Here is a 21105-nt window from a genome sequence, read left to right as displayed (position 1 = left end):
CAAAAATTGGCGTAGGTTGATGTAGATTCTTGTTATTTTATATTTTTCTCTCTTTTTGACACAAAAATTGGCGTAGGTTGATGTAGATTCTTGTTATTTTATATTTTTCTCTCTTTTTGACACAAAAATTGGCGTAGGTTGATGTAGATTTTTGTTATTTATATTTTTCTCCCTTTTTGACACAAAAATTGGCGTAGGTTGATGTAGATTCTTGTTATTTTATATTTTTCTCCCTTTTTGACACAAAAATTGGCGTAGGTTGATGTAGATTCTTGTTATTTTATATTTTTTCTCCCTTTTTGACACAAAAATTGGCGTAGGTTGATGTAGATTCTTGTTATTTTATATTTTTCTCCCTTTTTGACACAAAAATTGGCGTAGGTTGATGTAGATTCTTGTTATTTTATATTTTTCTCCCTTTTTGACACAAAAATTGGCGTAGGTTGATGTAGATTCTTGTTATTTTATATTTTTCTCCCTTTTTGACACAAAAATTGGCGTAGGTTGATGTAGATTCTTGTTATTTTATATTTTTCTCTCTTTTTGACACAAAAATTGGCGTAGGTTGATGTAGATTCTTGTTATTTTATATTTTTCTCCCTTTTTGACACAAAAATTGGCGTAGGTTGATGTAGATTCTTGTTATTTTATATTTTTCTCCCTTTTTGACACAAAAATTGGCGTAGGTTGATGTAGATTCTTGTTACTTTATATTTTTCTCTCTTTTTGACACAAAAATTGGCGTAGGTTGATGTAGATTCTTGTTACTTTATATTTTTCTCCCTTTTTGACACAAAAATTGGCGTAGGTTGATGTAGATTCTTGTTATTTTATATTTTTCTTCCTTTTTGACACATCACACAGATCCAATTGATCTTGAAGACGGTAATTTTTAGTTGTAAAGCATGAAAAGCAATGAATGAATTGACAAGTGTTTTTGGATGTTGTTCTGTTTCGACTAGTTTCAAAGAGTTGCCGTTTCTCATTTCTCACCACTGTGATCATTTGTTTGAAAAAATAATATTTTGATATTTAAGTAGAACGTTTTCAGCTTTTCATTGTGCTCAACGCACTTCGTGATAATGTTGCTGCTTGAAGCTCGAAGGAAAAAAAATAAAGATAAGTCTTGAATTGTAAGCTTCAATTTATTAGACAAAGACAATTATTTCTGTGGATGTTTCAGATTTCCTCTTTATCAACAAAACACGATGAATGAAACACTAAGGACGAATGAGATATTTTGTGAATGGCGTAGTTAAAGTGAATAAACAAAAACAATGATGTCCTATCATGATGTCCCGTCATTGTTTTTGTGTATTCACCTTAACTACGCCATTCACAATCGTACTTAGTGGTTCATTCATTGTATTTTATTGATAAAGGGAAAAACCAAAATTTCCACAGTATCTGTCTTCGTCTAATAATTTGAAGCTTACAATTCGATACTTATCTTTATTTTTCCAATGCACTTAGCAATGCTTCATTTATTTCTAGATATGATCGTGCTAGTTTAAACTCAATTTTCCATTCAGTACAAGTCATCTGTTAAATGCTTTTTAAAAAAAAAATAATCCCTCTTGCAATATCTTTCAATTTCAATGTCAGTGGTTAGATGCTCATTCTCACAAGTCTGGTAATGTGTGTGTGTGTGTGTGGGTGTGTGTTTGTGAAGTGTTTACTCAAAGACACAATGCCTGGGCAAGAGTTATGCGATCAAGCTGCCCATCTCATCACTAACCGATAACCTTGCTTTACATTGATTTAGTTCAATTAACTCCACTCAGTATTTGAAGCTAAGCCTTCCGGAATGTACAGATTGCTAGAGGTTAATAAATAAACAAACCAGTTTCTCCAATGAGCTAGAATAACTTCCATTTAAATATTGTCAATTTCATGAAAGGAATAGATAGACTGCTTTTACGCTTAATTGCTTCCAGTTTACAATTCTAACCTATACTTTTTAATTAAAAAAAAAAACAAGAAAAAAAAAAGAAACACCGACTACCTAACACAGAAAGCGTCAATGAAATGCTTGAAAGAATTGGGCAGGGGAAAGTCCTTCAAAGGATTAACTCACTCAACCCTAACACCGACTATATCCGTAGTTTACCTGAGTTACTTTTACCCCATGCCTATTTATTACATTTTTCTGAGACAAATTATAGGCGTAGTATCAAAGCTAATGATTTTAGTTTTTACATGTTAATGGTAGTTGAATAAAACTATCTATGTACATGCTCATTTTTTATACATTTTCCAATTTTGAAAAGTAGCAAAAATCTCTAGGATTGAGTGAATTAAGATGGTATCATTTGCCTGCTTGCTTTACAATTTGAATTTTTACAAGAAAATCATCTTTGATTCAATGCTTAATCTGAATATCAAAATTCTTGGATTTTTAAGCTTTTGAAAGAGAATAAGATAATGATTATGAGATATGCTATGACTTAATGATTGCATAATTGAACCCTTTTCTTGTCGGGGTCCAATCTTATGCCCGACTTATCATCTTTGCAGCAAAAAGAGCAGTAACAGTGATTGTGCTCTGGTATTATTTTAAAACCCAAGCCGTATTGTTGCTGCAGTTGCTTTATTTTGTGTGCCGCTATGTGGTCTAGTGGTATGACATTCACTTTCAGATTGGAAGGTCCTGGGTTTTAGCCTCGCTCAACGCATAGTTCAGTCCTTGGAGAAGACTCTTTACTCACATTCTCTCCCTGTACTTACTTATTCCTCTTCGGGCCTTGAGGCACATAGGGCATCCACCAGACATCTCCGTTTTTTGCGATCGGCTGCTTTTGCGGTGGCTGTATTCCATGACAGGCCTGCTCCCTTTAATTCTTTCTCCATGGTCCTTCGCCAGGTTTCTTTGAGTCTTCCCCGCTTTCTCTCCCTGTACTCATGTGTAAAATGAATACCTGGCCATTAATAACGTTGTCTCTGTTGGAAAAAAGATTGTATTATAGCCCAACAGGCGTCATGTCTCGTCCTACATGTTACGTGTTGCTATTGGCCAGGGACCCTTTGTAAAGCACTTTGAGCACGTTTAGTGGATATATTGCACTATATAAAAGCTAAAAAAATAATTAATAAATAATTTATTTTTGAAATACAGATAAATAGTTACATAAATTGAATCCAATCTTAATGTTTAAATGCTAAAACATGAATTAATGCTCATTTACTGCTTCTGCTTTACTAATAGCTTTGTACAGTGTATATGTTTTTTATTGTCTGTTTATATAAGGCACTCTCCTCAATTTGGATCAGTAATGACATAAATTAGAATTATTTTCTAAAAATTCCAAGTGTAAATAAGTTTTATTTCACTCTTTTGTTTTGTGCTTAACTCAACAATCCATATTTTTGTTTTGTGCTTAACTCAACAATCCACATTTTTGTTTTGTGCTTAACTCAACAATCCACATGTTTGCACTTCAGCCATGTATCAGACAAAGAACAAAATGCGTTTGACCCCGAATAGACATTTCAGTCAAGTTACTCTCCTTTTTTACTATGGGTCCCTGGCCAACAGCAACACTTAACATGTAGGACGTGATATGACGCCTGTTTGGCGATATTACAATTTTTTTCGGACAGAGATAACGCTGTTAGCAGCCAGGTACTCATTTTACACCTGAGTACGGTGAGAGAATGTGAGTAAAGAGCCTGTTCCAAGGACTCAACTATGCACTGAGGGAGGCTCGAACACAGGACCTTCCAATCTGAAAGCGAGTGTCATTTCACTTGACCATATAGCCGCACAAAATATAAATGGGGAAACCTGAAATGTCCACATTATCTGTTTTCATTTATTAAATTGAAGCCTCCACCCAGTTTCCTGTTGTTATTTATTCCAAAGATATGATAATAAATATTTATGTGATTAGAGATGTCTGAATTTAGGCCTGAATTTATGGTACATATATTTGTTGCCCACAGTCTCAATGTGTTGTGTCAGGATGACCCAGGTGTTACAAATGGGAGTTTAAAGTTTTAATCTAAATAGAAAATGTTAGCTTTTCAGTTTTTTGAGAAACTATTTTTATTTCCCCTCAGTGTTAAGTAATTAATAATTCGATTCTCGTATCTTTGTCTATAAAATCAATTTGCAGAATTTAAATGGCTTCATTCAGCTTGGTACTGACTAGAGGTTTTGGTTCACAAATCAGTTCATGGTGTGCGGCTTTGTGGTCTTGTGGTATGACACTTGCTTTCGGATCAGAAGGTCCAGGGTTCGAGCCTCTTGTGGTCTTGTGGTATGACACTTGCTTTTGGATCAGAAGGTCCAGGGTTCGAGCCTTGCGCTCGGCGCATAGTTGAGTCCTTGGAAAAGGCTCTTTACTCACATTCTCTCACCGTACTCAGGTGTAAAATGAGTACCTGGCCGTTAACAGCGTTGTCTTTGTCCGAAAAATTGTAATATCACCTAACAGGCGTCATGTCCCATCCTACATGTTAAATGTTGCTGCTGACCAGGGACCCCTTGTAAAGCGCTTTGAGCCCATTGAGTGGATATTAAGCTATATAAAGCTTAATTTTTTTTTTTTTTTTTTTTTTTGAATGGCATTTGGACAAAGAATAAACGGGAAGCCTTTGATATAATAACTCCATTTTATCAAAAGGGTATCTGTGTTTTTTTTAAATAGTTGATTCGTCCTTTGTAATCTCGTTTATTTTCACCTACATCAATAAAAGTCAATAGCTCTTTCTTCATTATAAAATACGCTTCTCATATTATCACTAACATCATCATCATCATCACCATCATCATCATCACCACCGCTAAAACTCCTCTCTTAAGATCAATAACATATTTACTTTAAATCTTCCTCCCTCAGGTGCAATCAGACCCCCCGTGCCAAGCAAGAAACCAACCCTGAGTCCTAAGCCTGCCCGACCCACTCAGCCACAGAATGCGCCATCTTCATCATCAGCATCATCATCATCATCATCATCATCATCTGAACCAGCCTCACAACCAAGTGCTCCTTCAACTGATGGGTATGGTCATGCTGTATATCAGTATTTTTCTTTAGATTTAGATGCACTTATCACTCCTTGACCATCATCATAGCTTGTCGCTCCAACACTGAACCTCACTCATCCACAGCATCTGTGGAGCAGACTCTGAGGTCATGGTCAGTGCAGCTGGGCCCATCCTAGCATTCTCTAAGGAGTGTATGACGGTCAGATTCAGCTAACCAACCACTGAGGAACCCCTCTCTTCGCTATGTAACTCTAGGGAGTTTTCTCTCACTATCTGTAAATGAATTGCTAGGTCCGATTAGTGTAAATGTGTCTGCTTGAAGTTCGAAGAAATAAATAACAATGTGAAACTGAATGTAAGCTTCAATTTAATTACGAAAACAGATAAAATGGACGGTTTGGGTTTCGCCTTTATCAAGAAAACAGGATGAATAAAACACTACAGACGAATGAGATAATGCGGTAGTGGCGTTGTTTTATCCATCTTAACAACGCCACTACCACATTTTCTCTTTCATCTGTAGTGTTTCATTCATCCTGTTTTCTTGATAAAGGCAAAACCTGAAACGTCCATTTTATCTGTTTTCATAATTAAATTGAAGCTTACATTCAATTTCACATTGTTATTTATTAGGTCTGATTAGGAGATGTAATAGGCGATGGGGAGAAGAAAATAGCTACCCAGCAAGGAAATTAATCGATCAAGTCAGATTATGACTTGAAACTTTTGTACTTTTTCGACTTTGTGGTCTTGTCGTTATAACACTCGCCTTTAAACCGATAGATCCCTAGTTTGAGTTCTGCTTTTGGCAGTTGCAAAGTTGAGTTCTTTGAAAAGACTCTCTACTCACATTCTCTCACTGCACTCATGTGTTAAATGAGAACCTGGCCTGTAATAGTGCAGTCTTTGTCAAAGAAAAAAAATTGTAATAGTGCCTCACTGATGTCATGTCTGGTCTTAAATTTTAAGTGTTGCTGTTGGCTTGGGAACCCTTGTAAAGGTCTTTGAACACATTTAGTGGATGTTGAGTTTTATAAAAGCTCAAAAGTTTTTAAAAATAATTTTTACTTTAAGTTACTCCCATGCAGTGTAAATCTGGGTACTAATAGTGGGGCCATGTGGTCTAGTGGGATGACACTTGCTTTCGGACCAGAAGGTCCTGGGTTCAAGCCTCACTCGACGCATAGTTGAGCCCTTGGAAAAGGCTCGTTACTCACTTTCTCTCACCGTACTCAGGTGTAAAACGAGTACCTGGCCGTTAACAGCGTTGTTTCTGTCCGAAAAAATTGTAATATCGCCTAACAGGCGTTATGTCCCGTCCTACATGTTAATTGTTGCTGTTGGCCAGGGCCCCCTTGTAAAGCACTTTGAGCACGTTTAGTGGATATTGCTGAATATAAATGCTGTAGTTTCTTTCTTTCTAATGATAAGCCTACCATTTCCACGTTCTGATTTCAGAAAACGGGAAGGAGAGACTGGCAACGTTCTTTGTGACATCGACAACATGTTGCAGGATTTGACGGATGAGCTCGACGCCATGTTGGAAGAGGAAGTTGCCAGCTGATTGCAGTTGTCACCGGTCATCATCGTCAGGATGTCATCGGTCATCATCGTGATGTCACCGGTCATCATCATGATGTCACTGGTCATCATTGTCAGAATGTCATCGGTCATCATCGTGATGTCACCAGACATCATCGTCAGGATGTCATCGGTCATCATCGTGATGTCACTTGTCATCATTGTCAGGATGTCATCGGTCATCATCGTGATGTCACCAGTCATCGTTGTGACGTCATCGTTAGTTTGTTTGAATTTATAGTTGAGATATTGTACTGATTGTGTGGATCACCATCATAGCTTGTCGCTCCAACACTGAACCCACTCCACAGCATCTGTGGAACAGACTCTTTGGTCATGGTCAGTGCAGCAGCTGGGCCCATCCTGGCATTCTCTAAGGATGAAATCATCACAGCAATTGGATGCCTAAACATTATCTGTGATGATATTGATATCTTCAGCTTGCTTTACGGATACATACGGTATTGGTGAAAGAAATTAATTGCCAGTTTTGTTTTTCATGTGGATACTACTGTATATTCATCCCAACAAACCGTGATTTTTTCAGGACAAACGTCTCTGTCATTTGGAGTAATTGTCCATGTGATAACGCCGGATGTGTTTTGTTTGATATCAATGGCAAAAACATCCATCATCGGATTATGAATGGCAATATATAGCGATGAAATATTAACTTAGAGGAGAACTGAGTTTTCATCTCGGTTCTATTTATAATTATCACTCTTTGTTTTATTCTAGGATTCAAGTTTTTCATTTTTGTCTAAATGTGGAATATCGGCGAATACGTTCTTTATTATGAATTGTGATATCTGGAGACATTTCCAAAGGATGGCATTATTTGGTGGTGAATTGAATTATTATCTGGACAGCTGATCTTTCACTGACACGCGACGTAAAAATTTTTTATGACAAAATACATTTTTTTCCATCTTGACCAGAAATTTTTAATTCATTTTTTCAAAAGTTCCTAAACCTGAGAATTCAAAGAAGTCTCAGGATTAAGAATTTTTGACTAGTTGAAGGTCGTTTGAACTCATGGATATCTATCTGAAGTAAAACAGTTTTGGCCAAAACAAAGAAAAAATCGTGTTGCTAGATGTGATAGAGCAGCACTACTACCAGCTTAAGTCATCAACAATTTAATTATTTAGAAACTCATTATATCAAATCGGTGATGTCTCTGTAAGTTTTATCACCAAATATATTGTCTGGTTACAGACAAGGCGGTATAACAAGGCTTTTATGGGCTTAGATTGCGACTCCATGATGCGCTGAACCGAGATGCATGGAGATGTGGCATTCATTATGGCGACCCTGCAAAATGTGCGGTGATAAGCTGAAAGAAGAAGAAGAAGATTGTGACTCCCTACTTGATCTACTAAAATGTGAATCAGTGGAAGACGTGTGATTTACGCTCAACAAAATTGTGTACCTGATCAGTCAAAATCCCCAACTTTTTTCATGGATTGTTTTGGATTCTTTGTGATTTTGAATTTGAGGAAAGCTGCCTTGTAAAATAAATAAAATGTGTTTTGATGAGAGTGGGTGTGGCAGGTGACTTCTAAAAGATGAAATGTGATAGTCTTTGAATGTGTATGTAATCCATTCCGTTGTGATATGAGAAAAAAAATCAAAAGCATTGTTTGTTTTTTTTAATTGCGTGTTGGAAGTTTTATCATTGAAATTCTCCATCAGGATTTTACAGCGGAAATCCTTTGTCAAGATGGAAATTGCTCGTAAATAATATTTAGTCAGCATTGATTCAAGGGAAGATAACCAATATTGTAAAAAACATGGATTACCTCTGAAGACCTACATTTATTGTTACTTCAAATTTGTAATTTTTGAAGGAAATTTTTTTCATCAAATTGACCCCCATTGTATGTTTATTTTTTGTCGTTCTGTTTGTTTTGTTTTTTTTAAATTTGCATTCTTTTTGGAGACGACTGATTTATAAATTGTGGTCATCATTCATCATTAATATTTGAAAATCCCAATTATTTAAATCTGCTGACTGCTGAGGTCAAGTTTGCTTTTCTTGTCATACGGATCCTTTTATTATCAATTTTTCTCCGTGATTTTTTTCAGATGCGATGCTCACCGTCCATTCTGTTATTCTCAGTGTAGGGGGGGGGGGGGGGGGGGGCATATCTACAGTTTTATATTAAAACACCCTGTCCTTGTGTCTAATAGTAATAGGGTTCATCAGTCGTGACGTCACTTCCTTCGTAACGACAGTGCATAGTAACTTAGTAACTGGTTCTAAACTATCGGAACAATGGCGGACGCCCTTATGAAATACTTCTCCGACGAACATGAAAGTGTATCCAGAGGAGAAAAACATTATAAATCTGATCATGTTTTGAATTTTATACATTGTGATCACATGACATGTGAAAAAGTTCTAGCCAGCATGAAGAATAAAAAGTACTGATTTTCTTTGTTTAGAACCAAGCTGCTCGCCATTGCTTGGCGACATAACATCGGACTATTGAATCCTATTGTCACCAATTTGTACTTTACAATCTTGTATTTTGAAATGTACTAGATTTTTACTGTCGGTATTATTAATTCCTACCCTGTACTTATTATCACAAGTTCAAAGAACGGTTTGTTTTAAAGGACTCATTCGATATTATGGTTTATTTAAAGGATTGACAACTGTTTTTAATTAAAACAAATAGAATAATGAAATAAAAAATAATCATAAAGATATCTCGGAGATATCAACCCTCTCTCAATTGGATAATTCGTTGTATTACAAATATGAAAATCAAATGCTGAATTACGGGCCTTTTCAGAGGAAAATGTTTTTTTTTTTAAATTGTATTTTTCCTCAGATACGAAGGGAAATTTTAATCTGCATCGTGCTAAAGTTGCATGAAGGCAATAGTGAACACACCATTACAACTCTACAATAATACGCACACAATTCCAAAATAGCATTGTTTGTCTAACGCTATTTGAATACACTTCAAAGTTTTGCTTTCTACGAATTTTTTTGGAGATATATCATGTTTCAGTCTTTTGTAGCATTGGGCGGGGGGGAGGGGGTGGGGGTGGGATTTTATCAGTAGGAGTTTGTTATTGTGTATAATTACAGGAGGAATTTGTTTAGGTTCACCTCACTGGGTGTGTGAATAAACTGTTATCAAGTAATCGTATAAGGACAGTTATAGGCTTAGATAGAACCCTGGATTAAATGTTTCAAAAGTTTTGACAATAATTAATTGATCCGATATGGTGAAAAGAAGATTGCCTATATTATTTAAAGGCCGATTGCATATATAATTTAAAGACAAATTGCCGATATAATTTAAAGGCCGATTGCCTATATTATAATTTAAAGACCAAATTCAAAACAAAAGTGAAATGGCAGATCCTTGACTTTCAATACGGAGTTCCAATTAAAAACGGTAGCACGGGGTTCTATATTGTATGTTATCTTTTATTTGACATTTATTTATATGTTTATTTTATGAAAAATATCAGGGTTTTAAAAAAATTATTATTACCTTGCCAAGGAAATATCATCAATATAGTTTGATTTGGAACTGATCAAGATAGCACCAGTAGTAGAAAGTATATAGAACAACCACATAAAACATACTCGCACATACATAAATACATACATACATATACACATACGTACGTCTGCATGTGCCGACATTCTTATCCCCACTACCGTTTTTTCCTTTAACCTTTTCGTCCAATCTCCTTAGTAGCCTTCTCTTGCTTGTATTAGAATTAGAATACAGGCTTTCTATAAAATGAAAACCATAATTAATTATTTTGGATGGATTATCCAGAAGGCCCTCGAGACAAAGAGAAGGCAAGCATGCCTGTGGAGAGATTTATCATTAAAGGAAAAAAATGGTGTAATATTTGTCTAATAATCAAGTCAAAAGTCAATAAGATAAGATAAAATAACACCGAAATGCCTCCCGTGTTCGTTCGTCTTCACTTCTTTTTTATCAAAAAAAATCAAAAGCCAAAAATCAACAACATTGCAGTCCAAACAGTTCAGAATAAAGGCAAATTATAATGCCGTAAACAAAGGGAAGTAATACAATAAATTCTTCATTCATCTATATTTTCAACAAATGGTTTGTGTTGATGTGTAGTTTGGTGGGTATTACTTGTGTGTTCATGCATCTGTCTTTTGTATGGACTTGTAAAACTAAAACGAGCACACCACGTCATTCCTTGAGCTATCTCTGGTTGTGTAAATTGAATCATCGTTAAATTCAAATTTGATTTGACTTTTTTTTAGAGGGGTCAGCCGTGACATGACATGTGAAAAAGTTCGAGCCAGCATGAAGAATAAAAAGTACCGATTTTCTTTGTTTAGAACCAAGCTGCTCGTTGCTAGGTGACGTGACATCAGACTATTGAATCATATTACAACCACAGTGTTAGCTTGGCTGGCGAGATCGTTTTGCTGTGGTTAACAAGAAGAAGATAAAGACTATTCGTCACATATCACAGCTAAACTAAACTGTCTATATCTACACCTTTAAGTGTATTTTTTAAAGAATGGTTCAAAATGTTTTTAAAGACATTCCAAGTCTGTTCATCCGTTCATATATGACCTATGACCTATGGCCTATGGCCTACTATCATTAATTGTTTACATTTTAGTTTGGGTGTTTTTTTTGTGGCCATGAATGGAATCAACTGTCTGTGGGGTTGTTTTTATTTTTTTTTTTTGTGTAATTTTTTTTTTTGGTTTTCTTTTTGTTTTTTAATTGAAAATTCCGATTTGTAGAGAGGGGCTTTGCATCACAGTCAAAAAGAAGTTATTTTGATGTGGGGAGCTCAGGCAAAAGAGAATGATAAAAAAGAGAAACTGAAATGAATAAAAATCGTACTTCATCTTACTACTACTATCCACTATCCCTTGGAGTAGGATATTAATAAAGGGGTCTTTGGTTTTGTTTTGTTTTTTATTATTATGCGTTGACATTTGTTTTTTTGGAAAGGGAGGGGGGGGGGGGGGGGGGGGTTGGGGTTTTTTTGGTTGTGTGTAGTGTGTATGTTTTTCCCAGTGTTTTAGCCATTTAATGTCAATATTCATCTCTGGTGTGTAAATTAAATCGTACTAATTTTGATTTACTTTTTCTTTTTGAGAGAGAGAGGGGGTGGGGATCCCACTCTCTCTCTCTCTCTCTCTCTCTCTCTCTCTCTCTCTCTCTCTCTCTCTCCCTCTCTCTCTCTCTCTCTCTCTCTCTCTCTCTCTCTTCTCTCTCTCTCTCTTCCTCTCTCTCTCTCTCTCTCTCTTCCTCTCTCTCTCTCTCTCTCTCTCTCTCCTCTCCTCTCTCTCTCTCCTCTCTCTCTCTCTCTCTCTCCTCTCTCTTCTCTCTCTCTCTCTCCTCTTCTTCTCTCCTCTCTCTCTCCTCTCTCTCCTCTCTCTTCTCTCTTTCTCTCTCTCTCTCTCTCTCTCTCTCTCTCTCTCTCTCTCTCTCTCTCTCTCTCTCTCTCTCTCTCTCTCCCTCCTCTCTCCTTCTCTCTCTCCTCTCTCTCTCTCTCTCTCTCTCTCTCTCTCTCTCTCTCTCTCTCTCTCTCTCTCTCTCTCTCTCTCTCTCTCTCTCTCTCTCTCTTTCTCTCTCTCTCTCTCTCCTCTCTCTCTCTCTCCCTCTCTCTCTCTCTCTCTCTCTCTCTCCCTCTCTTTTCTCTCTCTCTCTCTCTTCTCCTCTCCTCTCTCTCTTCTCTCTATTCTCTTCTTCTCCTTCTCTTTTCCCTCATCATTTAATCTTCTCTGCTGCACTTCTTTCTTTACCTATACTCATTGAACTTCTTCAGGTATAAGCAGTATAGTGTTTGATGAAGTGACATAACCAAAGCTAGGATTAGCCATTCATATTTAAAGGACAAAAGACGCACTTGTTTACACATTCCCAGGCAAGGCTCGGTCTTACTCATATTATAGATAGAACGAAGTTGACGTCATTGGGGTCTTTGTTATTGTTTTTGTTTTGTTTTTTTGTTGATTTTTTTTTTTTTGCCATCCATGTTTATGAGTAATTCTCACTGAACTGTATTAACCAAACTATAAATATAAACGTTCAAGGTTACACATAGTTTTGTATGTTGGTCCGTGATATTTATGGATGGCAATGTTGGGAGTTTCTTAGCCAAGCGCACAGCAACTGTAACTGTAACATATTTGTGACTCATCACTTCCAACTGGTTTCATGTCAATGGTGAACCAGGTGTGCTACAGTAATTATTATTTAAAACGTTAAAATGATGGAATATCATAGGCACCCAACTCACTCAAACCAATCAAACTCCATAAGCTATTATTTAAAAAGAATAGATGGAGGGGGGGAGGGGGGAGTTCAGAGGTCAATCCTGCTGCCTGCTGATAACATTTCGGGAAAGTCATTTCTGTAGAGACACATGCGTCTTGTACAAATTATGAGATCTCAGTGTGTTATTTAGAGATACGAGATGCAAACTAAGAATTGGCAATGAAAACATTTTCCCATTTTGGTCAAAGATCATTCAAATTTGTCACATCATTTATTGGTAGTGATAGATAGAAGAGCATCTACATATTTCGTTATTCATAAAAATCAGATAAGATTGTTTATTTTTATTTACAGAGGGAATGTCTTTTAAGAATATGCTTTTCTTTTTCTTTTCTTTTTTTTAAAAAAAAATTAATGAACCATATGGGGGTGTTTAGTTTAGTAACGTAAATTTAGCCATATTGATTCAAAAAGAAAATGACTGCTCTAGTTAAAGCACAATGGATGATTTGTTATTATCAATACTTTAAATTTAGAAACTCTGTTTAATTTAACTTTTCATTTTTAGATAACGAGGAAACATCAACGTTAATGCTCAATTTAAATTTCTCGGTTGGTTTAAATGGGGATGATATCATAAGAAGAAAACATACATTTACTTATCCTGTGTGGCCAAGGTTCACCTTTATATTAGTTGCTATATTTTATGTGTTTCATTCATTATTGCTATAGATTAATGGTGTTATTTTTCAAAACGGCCACCCTTCCTATTTCCGTCATATCAATATCACTGTTATTCAGTCTTACGTCACATATCTCTCTTTGCATTATCAAATTCTATAATATAATAATATATTGTTTGCGGAATCGTGTGTAATATATGATAATATATTATATTCAAATAATTGCAATGACTTTTTCTTGTTATTTTCAATCAAATGCATTAGATTTAAATTTTATTGTAAATATTCTGTTATTGTTATCACTGGATACTCCTTGTTTTCAATTGTGATTTAGAATTATATAAATTGACGTTTGATTTTTGTATTATATTCACTATCAGGGTTTTGATGAAAGTGGGGAAATAAATGTCATGTTAGAAATGTACACGTAATTTTTATTTTAAAATAAAATGGCATTATCGTATTTCAAGTGAAACAATGATTTTGCTGGGTTATTCAATGATGAGCATTAGATAAAATTTGGGGTGCAAGTGTTTGTGCAAGATAAAAAAAAAGAATTGTGTATGATAGAGTGCCAGACAAAACAAAAGATATTACATGACAAGACAAAAATCGTCTTTCTTCAAATTTAGTCAAATGCTTTCAACACAATTTTTATCTTATCTAAGCCAATCATCAACCAAGCACTTGTTTAAAGTTAAAGAATTAAATATTCTACCCTCACTCTTTCCCCCACCCCCACCCCCACCCCCACCCCTCCAAACAATAAACAAACCAAAACTCACCAAAATACTGGAAATGGTTTATAATATAATAAGAAAAGAAATGAGGACATCAAAAACTTTTTTATTTGTTTTTTTGTAATGATGTGTTTGGATGAGGATGTGGGTTGAAATCAAATTGCAGACATTTGTATGTGTACATGTACCGGTATATTAATGATGTGATCCGAGTAATATCAAAACTTGAATTTAACACGAAGGAAGTCCAAACTGTGTCTCATGTTTAACTCACTCAATCCTAGAGCTTTTTGCTACTTTTCAAAATTGGTTAAAGATAATGTATTAAAAATGAGCATGTACATAGATAGTTTTATTCAACTACCATTAACATATAAAAATTGAAACCATTAGCTTTGTTACTACGCCTATAATTTGTCTCATAAAAATGTAATAATAAATAGGCATGGGGTAAAAGTAACCCCGGGTAAACTACGGATATAGTCGGTGTTAGGGTTGAGTGAGTTAAGGAGGAAATTCATTAAAACTGTAAAAAAAAAAAGCGTTATATGTAGCGTGTGACTGTTGATCGACTAAGCGTGTTATGTTTTATTACTACTATTTATATTACTCTTCAAGCATCTCCTGTCCGTTTCATTCTTCTTTGTTTGTTTAAATTAGGAATAGTTAAATATGCATGTTAATGTTAATGTTATTCCTGTAAAAAAAAAAAAAATGATTGTAATATATCAAGATGTATATTATTATCAATTTCAATTTTATCTCAAATTAAGCAACAACTACACCGCAACATGAAAAATGTCATACACATACATACATATGTACGTATGTATATGTCACTAGCTACAAGCGCGTTTTCTTCACCGTTCTTTCTTTAAAATGAAAATTATGTAGAGATTGTACAGTACACAGTGTACATGGAATATGTATATGATTATTATTATGTAAATAGCTTTCATTAGTTTTATTTTTAGTTTGTTTTTTGTTGTTTTTTTAAATGGTTGTTTAGATTCTTCAACAAAAGGGGCATTGTATTGTTATGGCTACTATTACTATTACCTTATCTGTGTAGAATAATTAATGTTGCATGCAGTGTGGGGAACCCCCCCCCCCCCCCTCCCCGCCATGGGACGGGACAGTTAGTGCTGGTCCTCCCTGGACTGGTAGATTATTCACTGGTCCACGACTTCGACTTTGCTATCCCTTCTATCCATTGTCTACTGATAGTACTAGAAGTCACTGCTTTATCCTATATTATTATATCATTTATTATTTTCATTTGGCTTTGTGTCCTTTTTCTGGAATGATCAAAGTCTTTTGTTGAGATTGAGAGAGAAATGGATGGATTTTTGTCTGTTTATTTGTTTTATGCTGTGTCAGTTTTGGGCTTTTAGATGGTTTCAGACTCGCCATAAGTAAGGGCAATTAATTGCTTTTGGATCTTTTTCTGATCTCTTTGAACTTGTCGGACTTGTCCCCCTTTGTTTTGTTTATTTTTCCTCTGACGCTTTCTGGCTTGATCTAATTTTTTTTTTACTAGTCATTTTATCTTTCGTTTAAATGACATTGAAATGACTTAATAGTAATAGATGATCACTGTAAATCTCCTCCTGAAAAACGCAAACAAACAATAATAAGTGTTAAAAAAATTGTCAGCAGATTTATTGTGTGTATTATAATAATAATAGTATGTAGATCTAGTGTTTAATTATTTTTTTCTTCGTATTATTTTTTGAGACAGTAGGTGGACATTATTAGGAGATAAGATACTGTCCCTCCATATGCCTCATGCCTCAAACTACATTACAAAAACAAAACAAAAAAATGCTGCTTCCTTATCCCATCTCCTTTCCTTACAATGAATACATGCATAGTATAGCCCTAGTTATTTCTGGGTGGGGTTCCTGGCCGCCCATAGGGCTAGGGGGAAGGGTGACACTCATTGTGTCTTCTATCCCCTTATAGTCATTTTTCAATTTGCTTTCTGTCTTTGTCTTGGAAAGAGACCGGGCCGGAGTCCTTGACTGGGAGGGAAACAGTCAAATGCATAGTTATTGTTTTGAGAGATATTTTTTTCCTTGTAAATCATCTCTCTGTTATGTATTATTTTGTTATTTTGAATGTATAATGTAAGCATTTTGAGTGTATTCTTCTTTGTTGGATTTTGTGCTTGTGTCCAGATGAGACTTATAGGTGATCTCAAACTAAGTACATTGGTGGTATGCTCTTAGAATCTACATCTGATATCTATTTTTCCCATTTCCCCTATGTCTTACTTTTTCTTGGGTGCTTTAATTGTAATTCTAGAACTTTTTACTATCCATTTTCTTCCTTTTTTCTGGCGCTGATATAACCTAAATATGTTGCAAGCGTCGTAAAACCCTTAAAAACAAAAACAAACACATGTATAGTATTTGTATAGCCCTAGTTATTTAAAATAGGAAATGATAAATACGAGAGCTTGAAGGCATCATGAGATTAATTGAATGGATGGGTATAGAGAGTGTATATAAGCAAGTCTCCTCAGCACATTATATATCATTTTAAAGAATTTATTTGGTATTTATTTTATTTCTTTCTTTTTAGGTAGCACTATTTATTTTTTTTTACTAATGTTATATAGGAAGAAGGGGGAGGGACCAAGAAAAAAAATCGACTTGGGTAAAAAATCGACTTAAGCAACGTCGAGGTATCCAGAGTGCACTGTACTATTACCACTATTATTCCTCGTAAAATTATTGTATAAAACAGTCAAAAGCCTGTATACTATTTATTATTAATTTACCAAGTTCTCGAGTGCTATGAGTTGGTAGTGGTGTGGCTTTAAGTCGCAGTGCAATCTTTTTAGCGAAAGAGTGAAAATGGAGAGGCTTCCCATACGAAGTCTCTCCATTTTCACTCTTTCATAGTATTTTCACGATCATGGGCTTCAGGCATTGCCTACAGTTTTCTAATCTTTTTAGCACGTTCTAGTTTTAATTTTGACAGCCTCACAGATATCAAAGCAATAGCATTGTTCTGTTTGTTCTGGCATGTAGAGACTTTCGACCAGGGTCCTAGGTAAGATTGACAACTCCGTTGGTCTTGTCCTGCCGACCTTGTTTATAAATACAACAATAATATTATAGCGATTTACAATTAATTATTATTATTACTGTGTAATAATTCGTCATTATTATGATGCTGTTGTTTTATTTTTATAATTAATTAATATCATTGTTAATATTATTATATGTATTTATTATTGATTAATACCAATATCACTCATCTTACTACTTCCCTATTATTATTATTATTATTATTATTATTATCATTATTATTATTATTATTATTATTATCATTATTATTATTATTATTATTTATTATTATTATTATTATTATTATTTTTATTATTATTATTATTATTATTATTATTATTATTATTATTATCATTATTATTATTATTATTATTATTATTATTATTATTATTATTATTATTATTATTATTATTATTTTTATTATTATTATTTATTATTTATTATTATTATTAATTACAGTGCAGTACCCATTCCTCGTCCTCTTATTCCCGGCATCCCCCGTACACATTTTGATATCTGAAATATAAACTTCCCTATTTTCTTTGTACAAATTTCCCTCATTCCCTCATTGTTTTGTTTTTTTGCATATTTCTCGTCTTAAATATTTTTTTTTTCCGAACTAGGACGAGGAATACATGCTGCACTGTATTAATAATTAATAATACTTTATTCATGTTATTCATTTCCCCACTGCTATTATTATTATTATAGATATGTACACATCAGCACTTATGTTTCTCAGTGATACCTATTTGTTATTATTATCATTATTATGAAATACACATACACATATGGTCATGTTATGTTATGATGTCATTTTCCCCTTTTGTTTTTTTTGTTTTGTTTTGTTTTGTTTCAGGTTTTTTTTTTCTCTCCTCTCTTAACAGAGGGTTTTGTAAACAGAAAAAAAATGTTTTGTTAATTATTATTATTATTATTATGAATGCTTACAGGGATTAAACATTTTAATTGTAAACATTGCTTTGTTTTTGTTTTCATTGTTTATTACGTCATTCAGACAACTAAACCTGGGTGGGGTTCCTGACCTCCCATAGTGGGCAGGGAGGTACTTAGTGTGTCTTCTATCCCCCTATATATGTTTTCCAACATGCTTTCTGTCTTTGTCTTGGAATAAGATTACATACTTGGTTTTGTCCTGGCCTTGGCCGGACACCCTGGCTGAGAGGGAAACTGTCGAATGTATAGTTAGTTTTGGGATATGATATTTTTTTCATTGTAAATCATCTCTGTGTGTTATTTATTATTATATTTGTTGTTTTGAATTTAAATGTAAGCATTTGAGTGTATTCCTCTTAGTGGGGACCTGTGCTCGTGTCTGGATGAGACTTTTAGGTGATCTCAAACTGTCCATTGATGGTATGCTCTTGGAATCTACACCAATTCCCTATTTGTACCATTCCCCTTTGTCTTTCCTTTTCTTGGATGCTTGAATACTTTTTATTGTAATTCTAGAACTTTTTACTATCCCATATTCTCCCTTTTTACTGGCGCTGATATAACCTAAATGTGTTGCAAGCCTCGTAAAACCCTTAAAAACAAACGAAACAGACAACTAAACAGGATGTATAGATAGTTGCACGAACTGGAGGCTTTTAAGGACAAATCCAAGTAGTGTAGAAACCCATAATATTCCTAATCTCATTTGGCCACTTTCTATTACTTAATAAAAGAAAAAGTCGTCTTGTGCACCCCACAATTTCGATGTTTGATGATAAACCTTAAAATATTTTTTAAATGAATGATTCGGAATCAAAAGAGGTCGAAAGTCTAATACTAATACCGTACATATTGAAAAAACGCTGGAAAAGGCTCTTTACACACTTTCTCTCATCACACTCAGGTGTAAAATGAGTACCTGGCCGTTAACAGCGTTGTCTCTTATTTAAAAAATAAAAAATATCATCTCTCAAAACTCTAACTATACATTTGACTGTTTCCCTCTCAGCCAGGGTATCCGACCAGAGCCGGGACAAAACCAAGTAATCTCATTTGAAGACAAAGACAGAAAGCATGTTGGAAAACAGATATATAGGGGGATAGAAACACAGTAAGTGCCTCCCTGCCCACTATGGGAGGTCAGAGAACCCCACTATTAAATGATCAAACAACAAAATCAAAGAAAAATGTAAGGCAAGGGAGACAACCTTATCAGAGATCAGAAGTCGATCAAAGAGCACTACAATGTATATCATTGTCGTTATAGTTGTAGATTGTCTGAATGCATTTTAACATCCCCCAAATACACAGCTATCTGTCATCTGCATTTTTTGCCAAATTGGGACCTAAAATTTCCCAAAATTTGCCAAGAAATTTCCCAAAAAGACCAAAATTTGCCAAAAAATTTGCGGAGGAGAACTAAGTGTTTCAGCAAAAATTAACACGCGATACAGAAAAAAATATATATAAAAGACAATTAATTATATTTAAGGAGGCTACATTTATTAATTTGTTGTTACAAGATTTTAAAGGATCATTATCCATAGAGAGTAGCTTCCTTGGTTTGGGCCCAGGCAAAGCTGCAACATTTCTCTAGTTTCGCACTTTTTTTTTCATTATTTTGTTTTCGCTTCTTTTTTTTCCCAAAATTTGCCACGCGATTTGCCAATTTTACCAAAATTTGCCACGATTTGCCAATTTTGGGAAATTTGCCAAAATTTGCGGATCGCCCTGATATTTGCGGCCGCAAATTGCCATTTGCGGCCGCAAAAAATGCAGATGACAGAGCTATAGGATTTCCTCCAAAAGGGAGAATTGCAGACGTTTACAAAATAAGCATTACATTTAAAGTCTAGTTGTGGAGAGGTAATTTACAACGGAAAAAATCCCAATCTTTCATAACTGTTTCTTTTCGACAAAAGACTAAACAGGGCCCAGGCAAAACCAAATGCACGGCAGCCCGCTTAACACGAAACTCCAGAAAAGAAAAAACGTCTATATTATTATCGCGATTTACTTTTTAAATCCAAAAACTCAAGGGGAACAACCCTTCAGCGACACAAACGTTTGTTTAATCCATTGGTTATCCCCCTTTGATAACTACAGCTTTTCGTATTGTGAAATTTGGCTCCAATTCAATGCAGCAACATATAGTCATCTTTCACAATGCAACAGGCATACTATACGAAAACGCTCAGGGAGGCAGAGTGAGAATGAAAAAATATATTGGGAGAGTTGAGAAGCTATATATAGTCGCACGTCACCTTGGCTAATTGCAATGCAAAAAGTTCATCTTTCTGAAAGAAATATTCTGTGGGCAAATTTCCTAGGTGGGGCTTGGGCAAAACCAGATTTTATGTTAACTCACTCCATGTTCGTTTTTAAGGGAAAGTCAAAAAAGTTATAAATTTACGATTAAAAGCACACGAGAAAAAGTGAGACAAAGGGGAAAGGTTCAAATAGGGAACAGATGTAGATTCCAAGAGCATACTATCAGTGTGCTTACGGAGATTACCTAAATGTCTCATCCAGACACAAGCACGGGTCCCACTAAGAGGAATACATACACTCAAATGTTTACCAAGCATCATAAAAAATAAACAAAATGCAACAGAACATACCAGAGAGATGATTTACAGGGAAAAAATATCATCTCCCAACAAAACAACCTACATTTGACTGTTTCCCTCCCAGGGCCAGGACAAAACCAAGACAAAGACAGAAAGCAAGTGGTCTAGTGGTATGACACTCGCTTTCGGATTGCAACCTGTTCGAGCTTGACTTGCGCCAGTGAAATGGAAAAGGCATTAAATTCTCACATTC

General features: G+C 34.9%; 1 protein-coding gene across 1 annotated transcript in view; it reads left to right on the top strand.

Annotated features, from left to right (window-relative positions):
* The window catches only part of LOC144973573 (uncharacterized), a 431961-nt gene extending 422689 nt beyond the window's left edge, over positions 1 to 9272 (top strand). The window contains exons 19-20 of the mRNA XM_078916195.1: positions 4842 to 5004; positions 6449 to 9272. Of these exons, the coding sequence (XP_078772321.1) occupies positions 4842 to 5004; positions 6449 to 6554 (269 nt within the window). The 3' untranslated portion in view covers positions 6555 to 9272. The remainder of the gene's footprint in view (positions 1 to 4841; positions 5005 to 6448) is intronic.
* The last annotated feature ends 11833 nt before the right edge of the window (positions 9273 to 21105 follow it).

Source organism: Berghia stephanieae, chromosome 5 (genome assembly GCF_034508935.2).
Source record: "Berghia stephanieae isolate SIO BIC M18660-M18661 chromosome 5, UCSD_Bste_1.3, whole genome shotgun sequence".
Taxonomy (NCBI): domain Eukaryota; kingdom Metazoa; phylum Mollusca; class Gastropoda; order Nudibranchia; family Aeolidiidae; genus Berghia; species Berghia stephanieae.
This window is presented reverse-complemented; position numbering and strand designations above follow the sequence as displayed.